General features: G+C 31.6%; 1 protein-coding gene across 5 annotated transcripts; it reads left to right on the top strand.

Annotated features, from left to right (window-relative positions):
- The first annotated feature begins 326 nt into the window (after positions 1–326).
- Positions 327–26,578, top strand: LOC139492158 (uncharacterized). 5 transcript variants are annotated; one of them, XM_071280304.1, is made up of 8 exons: positions 327–439; positions 6,230–6,341; positions 15,495–16,184; positions 17,281–17,394; positions 21,566–21,679; positions 22,531–22,689; positions 24,137–24,247; positions 25,173–26,578. In XM_071280304.1, the coding sequence occupies exons 3-8, from the start codon at positions 15,512–15,514 to the stop codon at positions 26,516–26,518; spliced, it is 2,517 nt and encodes an 838-aa protein (XP_071136405.1). In that variant the 5' UTR covers positions 327–439; positions 6,230–6,341; positions 15,495–15,511; the 3' UTR covers positions 26,519–26,578. The 5 variants fall into 5 exon arrangements, with proteins under 5 accessions (XP_071136405.1, XP_071136404.1, XP_071136409.1 ...); XM_071280303.1 differs by lacking the exon at positions 327–439 and adding an exon at positions 4,644–4,802; XM_071280308.1 differs by lacking the exons at positions 327–439; positions 6,230–6,341 and adding an exon at positions 13,004–13,248.

Here is a 26,578-nt window from a genome sequence, read left to right as displayed (position 1 = left end):
TTCAAATGATTACCCATCATGCATCATATTCTGAAACAGAATTTGTGACAATGAGTTACTATAGAAAATAATAGAAAATAAAGATTTATAAAATTGAGAAAGGAAATGGGGAATGTGTCAAAGCGACAACAACCCGACCATAGAGCAGACAGCAACAATTTTTAACTGCATTTGAATTAAACTTTCATATTCCTTCTACTACAACTAGAATAAAATATAAATTTTAAACATCTAAAATATGAAATAATATGACCCACGAACAGATATGCATACAGAAAAAACATTGTATTGTATATTAAACACTAATTACTGTTTGACAATGTCTCTATTACTTGTCATCTCATCTGATATATTACCTGTTCATCATTGGTGTACCTGTACATAATACTACTGACACATACTTCACGATGAAAGGACAATGTTGATTTTATTCAGCAAGGTTAGTATCTTAGGTAGAATATATTTTATTGTAGTAAATATAGACCAATTTGTTAGAGTTTCGGCCACTGGCCTTCTTCAGTTTCTTTACTATTCTTCTTAACTTTACCTTTGACATTTAAAAGAGGGACCAAAGATGCCAGAGGGACAGTCAAACTCATAAATCGAAAATAAACTGACAACGCCGTGGCTAAACATGTAAAAGACATCTGACAAACAGACAACTTTCACAATTATTAAGACTTGAAAGATTTGTAAATTATCAAACTGGTATAAGTTCTTTTATTAATAAACATTGTACATGTATTCTTAATACATATCATATATCATCACTTTAACTTTTAGTTATATATGTATAAGAACTTGAAGTGTAATGCATGGTGGTACTAATTAAAACACATATATTATTTTTTTATGGTATTAACCTTCAACTTTTATAGTCTTCTCCATTCAGTTTAAAACGTAGTTACAACTGATAGTAAGTTTAACCTTAAACTTCACTTTTGTTAATCTGTTGATAATTGTTCTTTATTACAGCTAATTTCCTAATGCATATAGATCAAGACTTTGGTTAGCTTGCATGCTTTGTTTGCATGTTGTACAATTGTGATTGGGATAACGTCCAATCAAAATTGAATATAATATATACAAGTTAAAATATGTCTATATATATTGTTTGAAGATGTCAATGTTAATTACAAAGCTTGAATTAACATTTAAACAAACAGAGAAAGCCGACCAAAGTTTTACTCTACAAGCTGTAGGAAATAAGCTGTAAAATTCATCTTAAATTTACGCAAGAAAGCTTGCTTGTGATTTGGATAATGATCAAGAATAACAATAAATTATGTTTAACACTTTCACTACTGATTTTATTTTTTCCGCGGGTTTCTGTGGCCGAGGCAAATTTGCATGCTCAGATTCCCCAGCCTGAATTAATTTCGTGACCGGTGCTTTTTTGTTTTAAAATTAGTCATACTTGTAAGATTAGTCTTCAGGCTGAATGGCAGCCCAGGCAGCCCAGGCAGCCCAGGCTTGTAAAATTGTTCTAGGGCCTGTGAAAATCATATCTACAGGCCAACAGATTCTATCTAAAAATTTTCAAAAATTGAGCTCCGGGGTCTGTAGATTTAACAGTTCATTGTGGAGACTGTAAGATTGCATCAATTTCTCAGATATCATGATGCATATTTTTGCTGAGTGTTTTGGTAAAAAGAAGACTAGAAATTAAAAGTGAAGCAGAGTTTTCTCTTGACATATTACCAGTCTTTGTAAGAATCAAGCAATTTAGAAAAATTTCAGAACATGGCAGAAAAAGCCCACCCACCTTCCCATCCACTTTTGAAGTTACTCTCATCCTGAATTAGACATGGTAGGTATTTTGTTTCTGCTTGTCTAGTAATATAAAAAATCTTGAGATAACTTTTGATAAAATTGATATCAAACTAACAAGTTAGCTCCCCTTAATTGTTAATTTCTAAATAGTGCATTTCATCCAAATTATAACTGGAATTACCAGAATAGAAAAAGGAAACAAATGTTATATTTGTGCACCATTATACAATTTAAAAATAATGTCAACTTGAGTGGTATTTTGTTTGTCTTATTTTCACCAAATCCTGATTCTTAGGCAGATCGACACTTTTATACTGAGTAAGATGAGCAGGGGCGGATCTAGCCATTTTAAAAAGGGGGTTCCCAACCCAGAGTAAAGGGGGTGGGGGTTCCAACTATATGCTCCCATTCAAATGCATTGATTGTCCAAAAAAAGGGGGGGTTCCAGACCCCCCAGCCCCCCTGGATTCGCCAAGCTGAGGTACAGTAGATCTTCAATTACTAGAACATCAGTAACTTATTATATTACCATGGGTATTAGAGATAGGTTTTTAAAACCTTAGAATCCTCAACTAATAGAACAGTATTAATAGGGTATAATATTGATTGCAAGTGTTCTTTTCCTTGGCTCCAACAACCAAGATTAAATGGTAATTGGAATGGAATATCTAGAAAATCTTGTTTAGAAAATTAAAAAGAAACAATTTTGAATGCTTTTCAACTAAGATAAAAAGTAAGATACATTTTTTGTACCGTAAGACTTTCAAAATTATTAATTTGTCATTCAAGAGTTATGGATCTTTACTTGTCCATATTAGGGTAACTTTTTTACATGTTTGTGCTAAATTCAAACTTGACACAGTTGTTGGGATAAGTGAGTGCAGGCGAACCACTTTTGATTTTGAAAATTGTATTGCCAGAGTCATTGAAACATTTAAACAATCATATTTATTAAAGGCAAACTGATATCCACACACCAAAGGATATCCTCATGCAATAGATATAGTGAGTCATGCATGTGGTATGAGTGCCAATGAGACAACTCGCCATCCAAATAACAATTTATAAAAGTAAACCATTATAGGTCAAGGTACAGCCTTCATCATGGAGCCTTGGCTCACACTGAACAACAAGCTATAAAGGGCCCAACATTACTAGTGTAAAACAATTCATGCAAGCCTATTTACCAATTTCTGATAAGCTGCCTATTCTATACTAACAATTCTGTTTTGCAGCAGAAAAAAGATGGCATATCATGCGCTCTTGGCACATCTACTTATTTTTATATTAGTGAGGCCCCTCATGGGGGGGTCCTAGTAATCACATAATCACCATTTTTTTGCCAATATAATCACATAATCATTAAATATTTGCTTATCTTTAGTAATCAAATAATCATAAACTAAAAATACAGTCCTAGGTAATCAAATAATCATGAAATATTTGGCTTAATAATCAAATAATCATTAAAAAAACGGCCAAGTAATCACATAATCAAAAACCCCATGAGGGCCCTCATTAGTCTATGAAAGATGGCCACCACTGTTGCTAATTAATTTTAATGTTGCATACTTATACCAGTTATCATCAAGTCATTGTTTTTCTTGTCAAAATCACTACATACATTTTTACATGACCTCAAACACAATATAGGTATACATGAAATACCTATTATTACTACATAAACATTAATTTATGAAGTTGATTATGACAGATGTGGGACTTTTATATCATTTTATTTTCCCTTTCTTGTCCTTTAACGGGCACAGTGGGAAAACATGATTGGCAATAAAGTAGCTTTTAGTAACTACAAGTATACTCTATGAGAGGTACTTTGTGTTATTTTGTCTTTTAATTAGATATTTTTTATGCTTGATGCTGCTGTCAGTAAGGCCATTTCAAACTGATTTTTACAGTTTGTACTAACATTCTGCTGTTACACAACTGTGCAATGTTAGCGAAGGGTTGAGCCCCAACAAACATGTTGAGCCCCACCGCATCCTATATGTGACTGTAAAGTGGAACGGGATTAATATAAGTTGCAAAACTTGTTTCCCAATCCACTTTAAATAAATATGTTTAAATCCACTTTAAATAAATACTAGTATGTTTAAACTAAACTAAACTATGTGACTGTCCCAATCAGGGCCTGTAAATCAGTAGAGGAAATGTTCAAGTCTAAACAGTAGTCTTCGGTTTGTTGTTGTATTACAACTCTAATGAACAAGAAACGTTACCTCATAAGAGGAGTGGAGTGCCAAAAGCTGGGGACTATTATTTATAATGCCGTGTACAATGTATTCAATACTCAAATGTAGTCTATGAAATTAATTTTTGTTTGTTTCAATTTTCAACAAAGATAAATTTTTTTGAACCAATTCTAGAGAAATGACCTTTGACTCCGCCTTTAGAAGAATGCATCATTTACCATTTTTCAGAACAATCATATGTCACCTGATGATGAAAACTAAGATATTTTACAGAATATAAATCCTTATTGTTTTCCTCCTTGCTGCCCTGTGGGTATTTTATTTGAAAAAATGCTAAGTTAGTTTCAAGAATTACAGACAACTAATACTTTTAGGCATTTATGATTTATGCCAATAAGGTGCATTCTTTTTCTCCTTTATATGTCTCATCCATAATATTCATCAGATATATGCTACTGTGTATAAATTAGACAATAATTAATCTTTTATAAAGGTAATAACCCTTATTCAAAATGTAGATACCTGTCTCGAAAAAGAAATGTCAAAAATGCAAATTAATGTCTTTTCTTATAAGATTTATTCAACAATTATTTTTTGCTTCAATAATGATTAAGAAATCAGAATATTTATCCATTACTTTTAAGCTGGACAATCCTTTGTATACCAATGAATCAACAATGAACTTTGACCCAATTTTATTATGCTTCTACTTTAGATGCATATTATAGTACAAATAAGTTATTACGTGCAAGGTGTATACAACGCAGATAAAATAGTTTTCTGTAATCCGCTTATTAATGTGAAAGGATGTCTTTCAAGGTAAGGATTGTACTAGAATATTCCCTTTATCAGTTCAATAAAAAAGGGGGGTGTTCTTGTTTCTTATGATAAGTATTGCCCGATTTATTCTTATGATGAGTATTACCGGTACCAGATTTATTATGTACATCTTCACCATAAATTTATGTTGATTGAATTTTAAACCAGATAAGTTTTGTCTTGTTTTGACCTATTCCAGAGAAGTGACCTTTGATCTCTTTATTTAGAAGAATGTGTATACTGAGTTACCATTTATACAAAAAATATTAACTATTTTACTTTTAATTAATGATCAGTTCAACAAAATGTTATTGTGCAACTACTTCCGATGTATATAAATTATAAATAAGTTTGTACATGCAATGTATAAAGAAAGTACATATAATTTGTATGTGTTTTTCTATAATTTTTTTATTCAAGTGAAGTTTTGACTTTTAAGGTATTAGGATTGTATTGATATGATTCAATGAATATTTCCGTATCTTGATAAGTCACTGAACTTTTGTAGGCAGTTGTATTAGCATTGACATATCTCATGTCATCTAAGTGTGTAATAAGATCAATGTATATACTAAAAGTAATACATGTATATCAGAGTTTTATTTGGAACGGTTTATAATTTTTTTGATTAAATTCAAAATGTTGTTAATATTTTTTTTGTTAGCTTTTGACTCACATTCTATTAGTCTAAAATTAGAAAACTAACATTTTAATTTATTACCTGTCAAATTTTAAATACTGTAAGTTCAGAGATTATTAAAATGTTTTCATAAATGCGAAAAATGTGACTGTACGTATCATTATTTCCCTTCACAAAATTTTAGCAATTGCATTTAATTAGATCTCCCATTTTTTCTAGTAATCAGATTTGCAATAATAGGTGCACACATTAATTTCTGAATTTTAAGAAGCATGTGTTCCTTATAACCTATTTCCTTTTAGTTTAAAAATCCTAAAGGTCTTAATTTTTCACTCATATCATTGATAATGCATTTATACATGTTATGACCTGCAGATCAATCTGTGGTCACTTTTCAAGTCTGTTACGACTGAAGCGAGGTAGACATAAAAGAAAAGATGTAAATTTTCTCTCCCCCTCTTTTCATCCTACATGGTATTTACTTTTCCTTTTTGTTTCCTAAACTTCCTTTAAAGGTAACCGATATAAGAAGATTATACGTAAAAATCTATTGAATTTATCATGTTTATGAATCACTAATCTATGTCACATATTGTGCATAGATTCTCAACCCACTTTAAAAGTATTAAATATATTCAAATATCCAGGTCAATGGAGAAGTTAGATACAATAATACAAATCGTTCATGAACCATTAATATATACAATAAGTTTATATACCTTAAGGTGTGATCTATTAATAGATAGGAAAATCCAAATATCCACATGTTTACATTTTTTGTTTTCAGATTATCTCCCTTTTCAAAATCCCAGATTATTTCACAAGTGAGAGTCATTCATATAAATAAGAAGAGAAGAATTAGTTTGATGATGGCATAAATATTTGACAAGTGCTTGTAGGTTAGTATGAGATTATATATATATTTTTTATTCTGATTATTTTCATTGTTACGTTCAATTAACATGTGTATACATGTATGCAATATATAAATCAATGGTATGAGTAACACTTGATGCAACAAGGTACATATGCAAATTGTGAAATAAACCTTATTAGGAAAACTGTTTATTACGAACATTACATAATAAATCAAACTTTTATTGAACTGGAGTTATTTTGAATCATGAATTACTGCTGCACATTTGGTTTATTTTATTCTTAAATATGAATAATTTATTTGATATATAAGAGGATAAACATGTATATGGAGAACCTTTGAATCATAAACATTGTAAGCTCAGACAGATATATCAATTATCATATAGGAGGGTCTGGATGGGGGGGGGGGGTCTGTTATTCTGTAAACATTTAATTTTCACCCCTTTTTTCTCTAATCTTCAAATAATTAACCCTCTTTTTCTCTAATCTTCCTTTTTTTTGCCTGTTATTTTCTAATCTTCATTTTTAAGGGCATTATTCTTTAATCATTTAACCCCATCCAAACTCTCATATAGGAGATGTATCTACTGCCAGAGACTATATTGACCACTAGATTTCTTGGGATTATGTGTCATTGGGTTTCTTTCTCAATGTTCCATCTAGTAATTTTATTTATTTATCTCAACATTAGACAATTTTATCCTGTTGAGTTTTATCTTTATAATAGAGTAAAGATAAGATGATTTAATGCTCAATCTTTTTTTCCAAAATCATTGGGCAATTATTTGTAGCAATTTTAGCTGTTCTGAATCTAATGCATTTTTGGTAACATTTTCTAAAGCTTACACCAAAATGTGTGATTGGTTTTAAACGTTCTAAACAATGGAAATTGAGCCAATGATGTAATATTATTTTAATTTTGGTGTACGAACAATGAGTCCACTAGATTCTGGAAAGGCGAATTAGGTTTAGATTCCAAGTCTTACACATTGAAAAGTACCAGTGTGAATATAAAAGATAGCAAAAACCCCTGTACAAAATAATTCAAACTTAATTAAAGTAAAGTTTAATCTGTCTCTGACTGTCTGTCCCTTCTTCCATGCGTACATCCCAAAATTGGTTTCCTTTCCCTAACTTAAGTTTGCCTCAACCAAATGTTATGAAACTTGTTAACAATGCTTATTACCAAAACACAGATCAAGTTTAAATTTTGGTGACTTCAATTTAACCCTTCTAGAGTTATGTCCTTTACAAATGGAAAAATAGCTGAATATTTAGTTTCTTTAACTTTTTTGCCTCAACCAAATGTTATGAAACTTATACACAATGCTTATTACCACCAAACACCGATCAAGTTTGAATTTGGATAGGGTCACTTTTACCGTTCTGCAGATATGTCGTATTTACTGAATTGTGCTACAAATGAAGATCCTACATGCTCACATTAAAGTGTCAGAGCCATATTAAATGACAATCTGATTAAATTATATTGGACTTAAACAGTGCATATCTAAAATTGCTGTTGATAAAATATGGTCAAATGGAAATGGGAAAAACATTATTTTTTTGCTTCACAAACCAGTTTTGGCGGAGCCACATAGGGGAGATAATTCACAAATTTTGTCCTTTTAAATGAGATGTCAGATAACAATGTCAGTAGTCTAACCCCCTACCCCTAAGGTCACAGTTTGGATTTAACCATGTTGAAGCTAATTTAAGGGCCAAATTCAAACAAAATTAATTATTCTGTTCCATGCCAGCCCGTATTATGTGGAGCATATCAAATATTTCAATTTCCTTTTTATAATTTTCTTTCTTTTCGCTAGATATTTTGAAATGTTTAATTAGGCAAGAAATATATATTAAAGTTCCCTGCTTGTCCTAAGTTATAAAAAGTTTAAAGAAAATTCTATGTTGTTTGGTTAATATTGGCAGACAATTTAACATGATGATTCAATGACATTTCCTTGAAACTTTTATCATAGTTCCTAAAAACTGTTACAATATCGTGGGAAAAATATCCAACGAGCGTTTACATTAAGAAATCTGCTGTGGAATTGCATCATCATTGTGGAAATAGGAAATTGAAATGATTGTTTTACTTTTTTTCACATAGAAATTGGAATAATAGGTCATTGAAAATTAATGTCATAGAACTGACAATTAAATTTTATATTGATTTTTTTAGGAAAGTGCTTATTTTAAGTAATTTCTCATTAAGTATGTATTGAAATTGACAAGCCCTGGTCATCCAGTCTTTGAAGTTGACTAATTTCAAGTACTTATTTCCTGCATTTTTTCCTACAGGAAAATCATATGAAGTTTCATCATCTGAAAACATCTCATATGAATTGAATTTTGGGGACTCTTAAAATAAGGAAGGTTCTAGAACCAATCTCTTGGCTATCGAAGGATGATGATGAAGTCCCCAACTCATTCTTAATGAGGAGAACAGATAATCATTGTAACCCTTGATTATGGCAAATTTATGGGGTGTTGAATATATATCCCCCTCCTTTGACTGGAAAAATATAATATTTTTGACACAAGATTGTCACAAGAATGGTATCATATTGTTCTAGCCCCAAGTTAATCTGTCTCAAATCAGCATGGGGCTTAAGAAAGTATATGGGCTGGATTGACTTGGGCTGATCTATTTTGCCTATCACAACTTTGGGCCAGTTATTTTAGAGAGGGGATATAAAGTGCCAGACGCTATGACAGTAACAATCAAACTTTTTCCTGAAACTCGACTTAGGTTGTCTTTTGATGTAAATTTCAGTTGGGATGTCCAATACCCTACCTTTGCAAAATACTTTAAATAGAAAATGAATTCCCAATTGATATTCCTTCAAGATTTTCTATCCATAGACAGGGTACCTTATAATTAACAGTCTTGTTACTAAAGTTCAAATTAAAGAATGTTACCACTAATTTAAAAATATTTTATCTTTAGTATGTTATATCTTTTTATTGTCACAAGAAACATAATATTAATGCCATATCCTCATAAACAGGAAACTTTAAAAACTAGTTGAATATACAGTTATAACAGCTAGAGATTAGATAAATTTTGAATATTAAATAGGGTAGTATAAACAGTTGCTGCCAGTGAGTATAGGATGTGGATTTGATTATAAACAAAAAATAAAGTTTTTTACTTTCAAATAGTATAGAACCACCTTCACAGGTGCCTTTATACTAACATTTACTTTCTAAAAAGTATAATTACAAAAAAACTTAACACGGAGGAAAATTCAAAACTTACCATCATAAAATTGTACAAATGTACACTGATTTTGTCCACCAATTGAAACTGACCATCATGAAATCAAACAAATGTATTAATGGTAACTTTCAGACAAACAAAAAAAGTTAAATACAATGGTAGTATGATGCAAGTGGATATTTTCAAATGCATATAGTTGTGAATTATAATATACATACACCCTTGGATCCCAAAATAAAGTTGATTTTCATATGCGCAAAAGTAACTAAAGCCCTCAAACTCCTAGCTTAAACCCTGATTAAGGAAATCAGCCTTACAAAATTTCAAAGTGTTTTTTTAAGATCTACATGAAGATATTTCATTGCACAAATGTTTATAAATGATGCTCTTGCAAAATTTATCCAGAATATGTGTAAACCTCATTTTGTAATACAAGAACATCAAAATTTCTTTAAAAAAAGTCCAATTTCAAATATTTTTATTTATAGACATACCCATTTTGATATGTATACAAATCAATAAAATCATCACTGTATTGCAGTATACAAGTTTAAACGGAAACCGAAACTACTACACAGTTGTGAAACTTACTAGAACGAACTATTCAGGAAACGTCAACGAGGCAATTTCAGACGAGGATATAGCATTGTATTAAATACAATGTGATGAATATGACATGTTATTTCCTCAGTTTAAAGGAAATATATAAAAATTGTTTAACCCTGACATTGATGGTTTAAAATTAAAAAAAATACTTTAAATAGATTTCTAGTTTTGTCACGAGGCAGCCTTTCTCATACGTACTGCCTAATATATATTAAGCCATTATTGACACCTTAGTTTCATATTCCTGTTTCAATTGATAAATGAATTTTGAAATACCATCTAAAAATTAATGATGCTTATAATTGATATAAATTTGGTAGCATTTATGAGACTATTACAGTTTTGAAAAGAATGAAGCGTTAGTCATTTGTATTTATAAGTGAAACAGATTTCAGTAACGGTACTATTTAATCAGAGAAGTAAAGTGGCTATCGTAAGTCAGCAATTAATTTATTTGTCAGAGAGTTGTAGTGTTAAAAAAAGGGGGGGGGGGCTTGGTGTTGACAGGAATGAAAAGAACAGATCAGACTTTTATATGCCTTGCCTAAAAATGTAGTGGGCCTTGTGCTTTCTGGTCTGTGGGTCTGTCTGTTTGTTGGACTTGTGTCAGACTTAAGGAAGCTGGCTTGTCATGTTTTGGATTTTTTGTCAGATTTTCTGAATCCTCTGGTTTTATCCATTTGAATGCCTTGAAATATTTTGCCCGGTGACCCCCATTTTTCTTTTTGTAAATCTTTTACATGTATAAAGATAAGCCATCTGTTAAAGTTTTATAAAATTTTAATTACTTTTTAACAGTTTTTGAGATCTTCAACTTGTCAATGATAAATCTATGAAAAGTCAAGAGAGAATATTTTCCCTTCAAAATTTCAATTGCTAATATCTCGAAAACAAGCACGGTGACCTATTTATTTTATTTGCTCTTTGGAATCATTTACTAATCCCCTATCAATATAAGCTAGTGTTTTGAAAAGTCAATTACTTTGAAAATGAGAAGCGAACTCCCTTAAGTTTTGGTTTAATGTTGTTTAAATTAAGTTGGGGTCACATCTACTTGAAACTTTATAAAATGTTCAATATGACGGAAGCCTTTTAGAATATATGGTCATATATGCATAATTAATGGTTTGACCTAGATTTCGAGGTTCACTAAATTGCATAAATTTGTAATTTATAGTATAGTGCATGAAGCTTCCCAGCCTTCAAAAATTTGCCCATCATCCTTTTTTGTATCAATTTTGAAAAATTACAAATGAATCTTGTAGTCAAGTTCTATATCCCTTCTTTTTGTTATTGGATAGTAGAAAGAGTTAATTCCTCTTTTAAAATTGCTACATGTAGCACATTTTGAATTTTTTAATAAAAATATATACAAATAAAGATATGATCATATAACATTTTCATTTACTGAATTATAATCTTCATACTATAAAGTCTTATACAGCCTAAAATTTTCATATTATATCTTTCATTACTAAAGCTACTTTATAAAAGAAAGATAACTCAAATAATTACACCCAATTATACTATACTGTTAAATTTTTTGGGCTTGTATTCTGCACTGTTTGCCCAATATCCTCTGTATTGTAAACCCATCCAGAGATTCCAGACCCTCATTTAATGTTTTCAACTTTTCTTTATAGTTTTTCATCAAGAAAACATTCAAATTTTTTGTTGGGCAAACCCTATAGAAAGTGTGATGAGCAAAAGCCATCTGCTGCTTGTTAAAGGAATTTTGCACATTTTAAAAAATGGGGTGAGGGATAAACCCATTAATTTGTGACTTATATCATGTGCTTCTTAAGTGAATAAATCACATACCACTGAATATATTAAGTAAGCTGACAGGAAATTAAATGCATTCACTTATAAAGTATTTAAAAATGGTATTTTGACTTTCATTTGAATCAGTTATTAACATAATTTCATACTGATACCTGGTAATTTTGAAAGAAATTTCAAAAAAAGGTATACAGATAATATTTTGATTATTTAATTGCTTAAATAAATGATAAAAAAAGGGGGATAACTGAGTGACATTCAAACTCATACATGTATGTCTAAAATAAACAGCTGACAACACCATAGCTAAACAAGAATTTGTCCCCAGTACAGGGATGCCCCATGCCCACTATCATTTTCTATGTTCAGTGGACCGTGAAAATGGGGGAAAAATCTCATATCATAGGGAACATGTGTACTAAGTTTCAAGTTGATTGGACTTCAACTTCATCAAAAACTACCTCAACCAAAAACTTTAACCAAAACTTTAACCTGAAGCGGGACAAACGGACGAACGGACGGACGCACAGACAAGAAAACATAATGCCCATAAATGGGACATAAAAAGAAAAAGACCAATAGACAAACAATAGTACACAAAACACAACATAGAAATCTAAAAACTAAGCAAAATGAACCCCACCAAAAACTATGGGTAATCTCAGGTGCTCCAGAAGGGTAATCATACCTGCCAACTTTTCAAAATGTCCATGGAGGTTTTACGTGCAAGATGGCTCTTGTAATTCTCAAAAACCTTCAAAAGGGGTCTTCAAATGATTTTTTTATGTTGTTTTTTGGCTTCTTCATACTTTTATAAGCCTATAACCCTTGTAAAATTAATTGTTTTGTTTATAATTGTGGACAAAATTGCTCTTTAAAATTTCCATTTAGAAGCCTCCATGGGGGAAATCCCGCACAAATAGTGACAGTTGGCAGGTATGGGTAAGGGTAAAGGTATAATTTTCCGGATGAAGAAGTTATATATAGTACAGTAGTAAATGCCAGTGATGTAAATAGAATTCATCTATGAATCGAGATATTGAATATACATGTATTGATTGATTGTAGGTGATTAACACCACTTAGACACTTTTTGGCTATATGCTTAAACTGAAATTATAAGTGGAGGGGAACAGGAGAACAAACATAAAAACAACAACCAGAAAACTGGCCGTCTTAATCAATAAAGATTGGAGTCAACCACACATGCCCTGTGTAGATTGGAACTCACAACTTGTGATTTAACAAACTTGATTTGGAAGAGTGTCTGACTGTATGGGATACCAATTTAGCTGATTTCTCAAATATAGGTGAACTACGAATTCATATGCTTAGCAAAGGATCAATTTTCTATAGGCTTGTATACAGACTATATCTGAAAACAAAACGCGATAAGTCCGTTGCCGAACCCGATTAGTGCGTAAACGCTGACAAAAACCTGATAAGTCCGTTACCATTCTACACCGTGATATCAAAGCCAGAAAATCAAATATCTACAAAACACAGCTTTTCATGAATCAAACAAAGTTGGTACCCACAAAAACAAACATGGCTATGGTTTATGGTTCTTTTGCTGATTTTCAGTATAACACCCTAGACATGCAAATCCATCAAGTTTCAATGGGTTAGTGCTCATTATACATCTTCTATTAGTTTTCAAGATTTCAAAATTATTCCTGATTCAAATAATAATCCTTGTTTATAAAGATATAATTTAATTTTGGATGTAACGCGTTTTCTGATTGGCTGACATTATTTTGTTATGAGCCCATAGACATAATTTAGTCATGTGACCTGACGTCATCAACGTTTTTTCATGGTTTTCTACGGTTTAAAATGGAATTTAGAATTAAATTATAAGAAATGACTGTAATATTTTTTTTCTGTCTATTCGAAATAACATAAAAAATGTGGTGCACACTGTTAAATAACCTGCTACGCACGTTATTCAGTGTGCATCAAATTTTTTATGTTATTTCTTCATAGACAGAAAAAATATTACAGTCATTCCTTAATTAGTTTTCAAGATTCAAATAATAATCCTTGTTTATAAAGATATAAAAAATGTTTGTTTTGTATTTTTAAAAATCTTAAAATAGAATAGGTTTTTTTTTCTCCACCAAACATGCATGTTATTATTCAATTGATAACCACTTAAAAAATTTAGTTTCACTTCTAGGTCTACGAATTTCACATGTTGATAAAATCTTATTGAATGAATACTATAAATAGATGATATTACTTCCTATATATATTATGTCATCCAAACAGAGTACAAAAAGGTTAAAAATCTATTATTGTCTGTTATTTGTTATTGGTTGGCGCTGAACGCATAACTTCGTTAAATGATTTTAAGATATGACTTCTTTTGTATTGTATAGGTATGTCTATATATAGTTGCATTCTATTAAGTTTTTAAAATTGTATAAAAATAACTGATTATAATTATTATCTAATGATACTGGTAAGGAGCTGGAATTGTATTTTAATTATTATTTAAGTTTTAAAGTTAAAAAAATAAACAAAGTTAAAAAAAATTCCAATGAAAATATGTTTTAAAGTTTAAGAATATTTTTCGTTTTGAATATTTACACTGTACCAGTGTAGGATGTGTACAGTTAATTAAGTATTTTTCTTTTTGGCAGTTAAATCTTGTTTTGTTATGTTGGAGTCATATTGTTTTTTTATCTGACTATCAATCTACCTATACTATTTCAAGTGTTGGCTTTGATTGACGTTTGAAATTATTTCCTGATTTGTCCTCTTGTAAATGATACTTTAAATGTTTATATTGTTTTTCTTTTTCACACTTTAATAAACAAAACATGCGCAATTATAAACATTTGTTATTTTGTATTAAAGGATATATGCCATTATAAAGGTACTTTCTTTTTTGGTTTGGATTCAATGATTTGAAAATTTGATTAATTTGTTAAAATTAACTTAATATGTTATTATATGGGTTCATTTATTTTTCCTTGGTACCATTCTTGGTTTGAGAAAAAATAGTATTTTTGTGATTATTTGATTTTGTGGTTTTGCCAAAGTCTTTTGCAAACCTATAGTAAATATGTACTTTGTTTATGGTAACATTTAAATATGTGGTTCACCCTTTTATACACATGGAACCTATGAAAATTGGTATCGCTCGAATAATAACCAATTAGCAATCTATAAATATGTTTTGTTGATTATGAGTTTGCTCTTCCATCTTAGGGAGCTACCATTTGATTTTTATGGGGGGGGGGGGCTAGGATGAAATTTGAAAAAAATAGGCAGGACAGGAGTTTTGAGTAAAAAAAAAAGGCAGGATGAGACACTTGCAAAAAAAAAGTCAGGACGACAATTTAGGTAAAAAAAAGTCAGGATGAACTAAAAAAAAAAAGAAGGCAGGACCGAACAGAGTGAAAAATAAAAAGGCAGGACAGAGATAACAGCCAAAAAAAAATGCAGGACAAAATTTTTCATCCTAGCCCCCCCATAAAAATCAAATGGTAGCTCCCTTATGAGTTTGCTCTTCCATCTTTTATTTTCAATTTGATTGTTGTTTTTTCAGGGTAACATTATATCAACATGGATATTGAATACAAATTAGTTGGAAGAAATGACTTGCTGCAACAGTATTCAGAAGCATGGGCAAACAATTGCAGAATATTTGGATATTATGGAATGGCAAAAGTTGGCAAAACAAGATTATGTGCTGAATTCGTTAAAAATCTTCAAGAAACAGAGGATAGCAAAATTGAAGTAACTGAGTTTGACTTCAGAGACGGTGACCTTGACACGTATGATAACTTTGAAGCTCTCCTTTTTCTTAAATTTCAAATCGACAGCAATCATAGATCATCAGTTGGTCGGGAGCAAATATTACAATATGTGAAACAGAAGCCTGATACAAAGTTCATTTTTGTCTTTGACAGTTTAGAGGAGGCTATGCCTAAAGCACAAAAAGATGGATCAGGCCCTGACAAATTTGCAGAATCCTTATGGGATAAAATATATCAAAACATAGTGCATAAATTTCTGGCTAATAGCAGTAATATTTATTTTTGCTTGACATCATGCACTTGGGCCAAGTTTGGCCAGTGGTCAAAGATTGCCTATTTACAGAATGTGCCTGCTCTGAACAAATATGACTCATGCCAGCTTCTGAAGGAAGTGTTATCTGATCAAAATGAGGATACATCTTGTTTAGAGACTATAGCAGACCTTTGTGACGGCTTGCCTGGTTCAATTGTAAATGTGGGTAAGTTATTCATACGCCTTATATTCTCAAATTCTAATGCAACATGGTTGTAAGGTTCATTTTGCCAATTTGATTGCAATTATGTCACCAATTTTCAAGGCGTCAATTTTCCATTGATGCTACGAAAATGTATGTGCTAAAACGTCACCAGTAAACTTAATTTGCGACCATCAAATCACCAATTGATGCTGTCAGAGCTTAAAATACAATAAAGTTATCTCCTAATTGACAGTTACTTGTTCACCTGCAGAAAATTATGAGGAACTTATCTTAAAAGCATGGAACATTATGGTATAAAATGAATAACTTTGAAAAAGGAATAAAGTAGTTCTGTACATAGACATTATATAAAAATAAGAAGATGTGGTATGATTGCCAATGCAACAACTATCAACCAGGGACCAAATGATGTAGAAATTAACAAATATAGGTCACTGTATGACCTTTAACAATGAGCAAAACCCATACCACATAGTAAATAAAGACCCTGAAATGACAAATTTAATCAAAGGAAACTTAAGGACTGATTAATGTGCAAAATAATAAACAAAGAACTGCAAATATGATAAACAGCAACACAGGACAACATATGAATGAGGCTCCCGCAGGGTCAAAAAGGACCTGCGACCTCTGGGCTTTTTAGAGGCGACTTCCGACCCGAGGGCCTTCTAAAAACGATCTGCAACCTGTAAAATTTGAAAAAAAACGACCTCCGACCGACTTCCATCCTCTGTGTTGGAAAAAAAGACCTGCGACCTGTACATTTCCCTTAAAAACGACCTCTCGACAATTTTAAAAGAGACCTCGCGACCTGAGGGGGGGTACCCTGTGGGAGCCTCATGAATTACAGGCTTCTGACTTGGGATAAGCGCATATAGAATGTGGAGGTGTTATAAAATTGTTGCTAAGAAATATTGCTGCCATTAGGCACAAAATTGTTTCTGAACTTTCTATTTAAAGAAAATTGGTTTTTTTTGCATTATAATGGTTGGCTTATTAATTTGTAATATTAAGAAATATCTGGGAACAGTATATCTAACATCAATATATATGTTCCTGAAAATATGCCGAGTAATCACATTATTTATATTTGCAGGAAGTGACATAATCAGGAGTACAGAACTGACCAATGAAGACATGGTATCTATTTTGATTGATAGGAAATTAGCAGCACTGAGTGGAGAATTTCTTCCTGCTTCTGTAAGAATAGGTAAAATGGTGAAATTATTTTTTCCATAAAGACAGCAAATTCTTATGTTGTAATATTGTTTGGTCAAATTCTGTTAGAGTGAAAAAAAGAAAAATTAGTTGCTTGGGTCTTCCAAGGAATTCAGTGAGCCCATTGTTTAGATTCGGATTTGTTTTATAAAACCAAAACACAACCCTTGAGTTTCTCAGTGGCAGATACAGGAGGGGGGGGCAGGTTTCGGGGGTTGGAACCCCCCCCCCCCTTTTTTTTTTTGGACGATCAATGCATTTGAATGGGAGCATATACTTTACTCTGGGTTGGGAACCCCCTTTTTAAAATGGCTAGATTTGCCCCTGTTTCTGATTAAGAGGGACATTCAAACTCATAGATTGAAAAATAAACGGACAACACCATGGCTAAAAAATAAAAAGACAGACAACCATTGTACACAAGACACAATATAGAAAACTAAAGATTAAGCAACACGAACCCCACAAAAAAACTTAGGGTGATCTCAGGTGCTCATGAAGGGTAAGCAGATCCTGCTCCACTGTGGCACCCTTTGTGCTGCTCATGTTATTACAAACACCGAAAATAGTCTGATACAGAAGGTCACATTCATTGAACAGGAAAGGGATTGTAGTTACGACATAAGGAACATATCCGATGTCATCTGTGAAACAGATATTCCGTAACTGTCAACCAACTCGTGATGGCATCTGTAAAATTTGGGATGATTTCAACTTCAGTAAGAATATTATTAAACTTAAATTGAGTTTAGACAGCTTTTCCTTTTAGGATTTTTTCCTCAGAATCTCGTTATAAGATTTTCTCATTATACAGTGCAGTCATCTTATATTTCATTTGAAGTTTGCAATCAGTATTTCCATCTAGAACTTTAAAAATGATTACTAATTGTACACATATTATTACTGGTCTTGAATGGTTCAATCACTAATAACTGTCAAAGAAAATATTTACTTTAAATGCACAATAATGCTTACTGGTTTTCATAGGGGTTCCCCATCTGTCTATGCATTTCATTATAAATGTGATTGCAACTTGACACAGACACGTTTTCCTGCTAAAAGTCCATAATTGCTATCAATTATAATAGATTGTTCAAACAAGAAACCATGCATTTAATTTTTTCACTTGAAATTACAAATTTATTATCTTCTGTGCACTTATACTTCTTTAAATTCCTCTTATCAATTTTACTTTATAGCCAATTGCAAACAAAGATGTCAATAAGTTTAAGAAAAGAAAAAAAAAATCAAAATCGTAACTTTTTTTTGTCATAGGTTAAAAGTAGTGTCAGGTTAAGGAAGACAAAGTTCTAATAATATATATATATCAGTGATAACAACAGCACTCAATTATTGGTCAAGTTGTCTTAAGTGTCTATTTGTTATCAGAATGTTGCACTTCAGCTTGTACGTTGTAATAAACAGTAAACAAAAAACATGCATCAATAAGTGATTTATTTTAACATGCCAATTTCACTAAGTATTCTGTAAAAAAAATATTTACTTTCAACTCATTTTCTATCTCCAATTGGTTATCACAAACTGAACTTGATAAACTATCCTATGTTTACAGAATTATTATTTGTAAACAACAATTGTGTAAACTAAAATTATCTGTCACTTAATCAGAATGCATTGACAGATTATTAGCTTTACTTTCCTATTTCATAATTGGAAGAGGACATAAAAAATTTCAAATTTAAAAGAATAAAGTATTTTAAGGTGGTACCTAACACTACAGGGAGATAACTCTGTAAAATCAGCAGAACGTTTTAATGACATTGTGTTCATAAGGGAATATTAAGCTTTTCAATGATCAAAATTAGTGTTTGTCAAACTGCTATATAACCAGTGTAATTTTTCTGATAAAACGGTTGGTTCAAATTTTTTGAAATTTTTATATTATTGTCAAAGGGTCAAAGTAAATATTTTGTCAAAATTTTAAGAAAATTAAACGAGCCAAACTAATTTTAGTTAAAGTGTTGGGTACCACCTTAATGAAAAAAAAACTAAAATTGAAGACCTTACTAGTCAAGTCCAACAGTCCACCAGAAGAGAAAGGATTATCCATGGCACAAGATCAGTATATGTGCACAGCATAAATTATAAAAATCAAAGGATTAGTTCTTTTTATTGCTATTCTTTATCTAAAAGTCAAAGTGAGATGCATTCAACTTAGAACCCAAAAAAATGTTAAATAAGTTTAAGAAAAGTTCAGTCTGGCATTCTGGTCTATGGGTCCAGTTGGTTCATGTCCAAGATTCCAGTCCAGTCCAGTAAAGATTTTAAACTTTGCCAGTTTGAGTGTTTAATTTGTGCTTCTATTAAGGTGAAAGGTCAATAAATATTTAAATATGCAGGGGCTAATCCAGCCATTTTTGTAAGGGGGTTCCAACCATATCTCCCTATTCAAAAGCATTGATTGTTCAAAAAAGGGGGGATCCAACCCCTGGAACTCTCCGTTGGATTTGCCGCTGATATGAATAAAAGGAGATGTGATGTATTTAAAAACTGTTTGGTTGGTTGTTGATGTAGGTAACTTTGGAATGTCTCTCATTGAAAAACACATTATTGAAACAAGAAAAAAAGTAAATCTATTTGGCAAAACCTTTAAAAATTTTGGGCCCTGAATAATCTTCCACTTCATAATTATTTTATTCATTCCATATGAAAGAGATTTGGATATTCAAGCCTTATATAGTACTTAGTAGGCATGAAATTTATATGGTATTGTTTACATTTTTTTTCTGACAGGAATTATCTTTCCTTTTATGTGTTATTCTTGCATTTATACCAGTGGTCAATTCCTTGTTTTTAAAAAGGTTATTTTTTATAAAAATATCATAATTATCATCATCACAACCATATTAAATAAAATAGGAAAAATGTATACTGTAAGAAAGCAAAAGTTATCTCCCTTTAAACACACTAGTCAATTTATATTTGGTCCAGTTTACATGAATACACAAATAAAAATAAATTTGGAACATTTTATTTCAAATCCCTCATGAAATATCCAGTGGCGGATCCAGGGGAAGGTTTTTGGGGGGTTGGAACCCCCTTTTTTTAGACCATCAATATATTTGAATGGGGACATTTAGTTGGAAACCCCCCCCCCTTAAAAATGGCTACATCCGCCCATGGTATCCTATTATCTTGGTAATGATTGAGTCTGTTTATAGGCTTTTAATACAGAAATAGATTTAATTAAGATAATCATATAAGAACAGTTTTTCTAAAAAAAAAACGAAAAAAATATAACTTAGAAAAACATAATTCACATAGATGGTACTACCACAGCCGGATATATAATATATTCTTGTTTCAACAATTAAGGTGGTACCTAACACTACAGGGAGATAACTCTGTAAAGTCAGCTAAACGTTTTAATTACGTTGTGTTGTAAAAGGAATATTAAGCTTCTCAATGATCAAAATTGGTGTTTGTCAAACTGCTATATAACCAGTGTAATTTTTCTGACAAAACGGTTGGTTCAAAATTTTAAAATTTTTTATATTTTCGTTAAAGGGTCTAAGTAAATACTTTGACAAAATTTTATGAAAATTAAACGAGCCAAATTAATTTTAGTGAAAGTGTTGGGTACCACCTTAAATACACTATATTACTATTTTCCACTTTTACTGAACACAATAGATGTTTCCATAACAATTTTGCATCAGAAAAGAAAACTTCACACCTTATAAGAAAGTTATAGTTCTTTGATTTCAATATTTCAAATTTGGCCAATTCTCAGGTCAAGCATTGCAGATTCCCAAATAACAATAATGTTTGTTGCAATTATATTTGTATGGCTATTTTTTCCTATAAGGGAGCTACCATTTGATTTTTATGGGGGGGCTAGGAGGAAAAATTTTGTCCTGCATTTTTTTTAACTGCCTTTTTTTAACTGCCTTTTTATTTTTCACTCTGTTCAGTCCTGCCTTTTTTTTTATAGTTAATCCTGACTTTTTTTTTAGCTAAATTGTCGTCCTGACTTTTTTTTTTTGTAAGTGTCTCATCCTGCCTATTTTTTTCAAATTTCATCCTAGCCCCCCCCCCCCCCCCCCCCCCCCCCCCCTAAAAATTAAATGGTAGCTCCCTAACAACCCTGAGTGTGATTTGATAGATAACAAAAATTCAATATATTTTTTTGCGTGTTACAGATAGTAGTTTAAATGGTATGATAAGAAAACTATCTGATGAGAGAAAGGACAACTTGAGGGTTATAGCTGCTAGTGGATCAGAAATGTCAATGTCAGTAGGAGCACAGGCATTTGGTAAGGGCATAATTATTGTAAAATCAGAAATTTTCGTGGATTATTTATTTTTGTTGATTTCGTGGAGAGAATATATCATCAAAATTAAAACCTCCACGGAAATTTAACCTTTATATAATATCACTTCCATTTACTGGAAACTATGAAATTAAATCCCAATGAAATCTTATATACAGATAAAACCACGAAATTTTAAACTTACGGAAATGAATGTTTCTACAGTATTCTGAATGATACATACAAGTGACTACAAACTGTGTGCTAATTTTTTTTTTTATTTTGTTAGTATTTTTTTTTTTTAAACAACTGATTTAAAGTTTGTCTTCTTTTGATCATATATCTCAGCAGTTGTTAGAAATGTATGTGTGTTTTCTTTTTTTTTCAATAATTTGATATTGGTTGATTGGTGTTTTCCTTACCTTTAAAACCTCAGCAGAAAAAGGATACATCATGGTGACTGCTATTTTTATAAAAAAAACATTAAAAAAATATCTGAAAACCAAAAAAAGTAATAAACTATCCTCTGCCATCGTGTCCGAATAATCTTTTTTCATGATGAATGTTTTTTACCTGAATTATTTTCCTTAATTGAAACTGTTGATTTAATTTATGTTTTGTTTCAAAGAAAATTTTCTGAGTGAGTACACAAAAAATATTTATAAAATCCTATTTGAATCAGAAATTCTTTTGCTAGAAAATTTAATTCTTAATTTAGACCATTTTTTTCTGTTCTGTTTAAACCATTACTGGTAATGATGTTTCCAAACCATAACATGCTTAAATCAATATCAAAAGTTTTTTAGGTATTTAAACAAATTGTAATCAAAGTTTGTTTTCCATTTTTATTGTAGATTATGATAAACAAGCTCTATTCAAGTTTGATGTTCTGATACCATTGAAATACAGAAGTCTTGTTGACGCCAGTATGAAGAGTAAAGGCATTTCTGTTCATCCTGTCACACAGGAGTTCATGAAAGTTCATCATGCTTCCACAACTATTAGAGATAAAGGTAAGGTTGGTCTCGGGTTGAAGTCATAAAACTTTGCTCAGTGCTCAGAGTACACAAATCATGCTTGAAACATGAAATCCAACATTTTGATTGGTTGATTTTGGAGTATGAGTACAAAAAACTGACGCGAAAGTTTTATGATTTTAACAGTGGCGGATCCAGCCATTTTAAAAAGGGGGGGGGGGTCCCAACCCAGAGTAAAGGGGGGGTTCCAACTATATGCTCCCATTCAAATGCATTGATCGGACAAAAAAAAGGGGGGTTCCAACCCCCGGAACCCCCCCCCCCCCCCCCCCCCCCCCCCCCTGGATCCGCCACTGCTTTAAGACCTGGTATTCAAATGAATCAACAGTACTTATATACAAATTAAAAACAAGGGAAATAACTCTATAAAGTTTCTTTTTGAATTGATATTCAGTAAATAGACTTCAAAACCACAACCTCTGGTGAGCTTTACAAATCGACTACATCAAAATATATGTACACACATATATACAAAGGTCATGCAAACAACATGATTTTAAACGAACAATGCATTGAAAGTTAAGAGGATGTCAAATACATGTTAAAAAACATAAGATTCACTTCTCTGGATTAATCTTTGCCAGGAACACTAAAAACAAAACAAAAATGAAAGCTAAGAAAGTTTTTAAATTTTTAAAAACGCATGTAGAGCTATATGCACAGAAGGGACTCAATGAAAAAAGCCAAATAAATCCTACATGTTATAGAAAAATAAAGGATATGGGTATCAATCCCTGACACAAAATCAGGACATGCATCAAAAACAACCCCCCCAAAAAAAACCAAAAAATACACACACACAAGAAGGAACATTGCTTTTATTGCTGTTCTTCATATTAAAGTGACAGTGAGTCCATTAACACAGAAAAAAACATTTTCACTACACTTCTCACCTCAATGCAGGCTATTTTTAAGCCTGAGGGAGTTGGAATCTTTATTTCTAAATATGCTAAAAAATCATGTTTAAAAATAGTACTGAAGCACTGACCACTTATTTGATGATACTATCAGTTACTTGCACTCCAACAACTGCAGTAACAGTTCAGGGTGGGCAAATGAAAAAATAAGTTATTAGTTTTGTGGTTCAAGACCTAAGTGGTGGACCTCAATATTCTAGCAATGGCAGTTTTTCCTTTGATTTTAAAATAAAACTTATGTCCCACTTATCACTTAAAAATTATTCATAAACAGTCAAATCCTAGCTGTATTTTGCAAAACTTTTAGGAATTTTGGTTCTCAATGCTCTTCAACTTTGTACTTTATTTGGCCTATTTAACTTTTTTTGATTCGAGCGTCACTGATTAGTCTTTTGTAGATGAAACGCACGTCTGGCGTATATATACAAAATTTAGTCCTGGTATCTATGATGAGTTTATTTCTATTATTTAATTTTAATTTATGCATTTTAAATTCTGGTTTCTAGCAATTGCAAAAAAGATACAAAAATTGATAGAAGAGATTTGTGAACAGCAGGACAAAGCACCAGGAAAATCAATAGAATATATAGATCAGTTAAAAGATTACAAACGTAAAGGTAAGAATATTTAAAGAGATACTTTGTCATTTGCAATGAGACAATTATTCACAAAGACCTAAAGACAAAGATGTTAACTGACTATTGAAAAAAAAAAAAAAAAAAAAAAAAAAAATGTTAACAATGACAGGTTCCTGTGCAGCCTTCAAAAATGTTGATACCCATACAGTATAGTACACTATAAAAGGCTCAGTTTGACGATATGCAAAATAATTCAAAAATGAATACGAACAACCTGTATTATACAACAATGAATATAAGGGGAGGCAGACAACAACTAGTGAAAATTATTTTATAACCTAGCTTAGGACAGACTCAAACAGAATGGGGCAGGGTTTCTTGAACATGTGTCAGCTCTCAGCTGTTCCTTTAATGTTTGACAGTGGTAAAAAACAACACAACATAAGATCAAACTGTAAATATCAGTTCAAAAAAGGCTACACTCGTTAGATAAGCCCTAAGAGCAAAAACATATTACATAAAGACAAACCCCAAATGTTTTCTGGGTAATTAGCTTTACTGAATGATGTTTTCTGGGTAATTAGCTTTACTGAATGATGTTTTCTGGGTAATTGCCTTTACTGAATGATGTTTTCTGGGTAATTGCCTTTACTGAATAATGTTTTCTGGGTAATTGCCATTACTGAATGATGTTTTCTGGGTAATTGCCTTTACTGAATGATGTTTGCTAGGTAATTGCCTTTACTGAATGCGTGAGAAGTTCTTTATAAAGACAAAATATTAGTTAAAAGTTTTAAAAATTTAACTACAAGGTGTTTAGATAATAAAAAAACAAATTTCTTGATTAACAAATTACAATAGCATGCAAACATGACAAAATTTGTATAAATTTGAAAATCCTGATATTTCTTGTTTTACAACAACTTTTTTGGAAAAGTAAATAATCCAAATTATCTCATCTCAGGTTGTCCAGAGAACTACAACCCAGTCTCTGGTGACAGAAGACGCAGCTTGGAGCCCTCTTACCCTTCAAGTCGGGATACCAGTTCAGATAACATCAGAGTAAGAACAAATATCTCCCATACTTCAACAGGGAATCCAAGACTTAATGACCTGTCCCCTGCAACATCTACAGAGAAAGAAGACAAACAAGGATTCCCATTCCCTGCTGATACAAATTTACATAAATCAATGGAACAGAAACCCAGTTTTAGGAAGGATATTAAATATGCAGGAAGTGGTATTAGTGGTGAGATGAAATGTGAAAGTGGCTATCAGGCTAACATTAATGGTGAACAGAAAGAGATAAGACAAAAAAGACTCAGTGAGGTTAAAATGAATCTGGGCTGCAGTATTGAAGAAAATGACAGGATTGCAGTAACTTCTGAAAGAAGACTTTCAGATATTATTAAACGTAATAATTTGAGTCGTTCAGCCAGTGCACAAGAGATGTTCATTGAAACAAAAGCTAATAATCTTAGCAGGGCTATGACTCTACAAGAGAGTTTGACGCAACTTCAGTTTAAAAGAAAGAATTTGAATAGAGCAGATGCTTTTGAGGAACCTGGAGACGTTAAGTGGGACGACTGTAGTGGGAGTTCTCAAAACATACTGGCAGAAAGCATGTCTCAAAGTAGTATTTGTTCAACAGACAGTAGGAATTCTTCATGTGAAAGAAATGATACAATTTCTATGGATGACAATGTTAATATTCCTTGTAACGAATCAGGAAACGAAGTTAAGTTCAATATATGCAGTGACAGTTTCAGTCCTGAAGATTTGAAACAAAATCTGCGATCAAATGATCCTCCAATTGTGCGGCCCAAAACATCATTGACACATAGTCCAATTAAAGAAGAAAATGATAATTCTTTAAAAAGACTTATATTTGGACAAATAGACCTAACATCTGTATCAGAGAGTGAAACCTCTTTAAAAAGACCAGTTGAACATTCTTGCTCTTTTGGACCAACTTTGGACCCAAATTCCTTACTGGATGAAAGTGTTTCAAATAATTTAGAATCTCATTGTGTTTGTCAAGGAAATAGTCCAAGTTCTAGTCAACAGTCCTCATATAAGGACCCTAATATGCCAAAACTTTCACTTCTGTCTCTTTTATCAAAATCTAGTCAAAAATCTACCGAGGCCAGTATGGATAGACCAGAACATTTACAAATGGGGACTGTACCAGTCAATAGTGCTAGTCCTCAAAGTTCAAACATTGGTTCAAGGTCAAACACATCAAGGGGACCAAATCGTGCTGAAAACTTGTTGAATATTATGAAGAAAAAATCTGAAGATAAGTCTTGACATCAGTTACTAGTAGTATTAATAAATGAAGTGAATAAAATTAAATTAAAAATGAAAAAA

Source organism: Mytilus edulis, chromosome 10, assembly GCF_963676685.1.
Source record: "Mytilus edulis chromosome 10, xbMytEdul2.2, whole genome shotgun sequence".
Lineage (NCBI taxonomy): Eukaryota > Metazoa > Mollusca > Bivalvia > Mytilida > Mytilidae > Mytilus > Mytilus edulis.
Note: the sequence above shows the minus strand (reverse complement) of the source record. Positions and strands in the feature narration are given on the sequence as shown.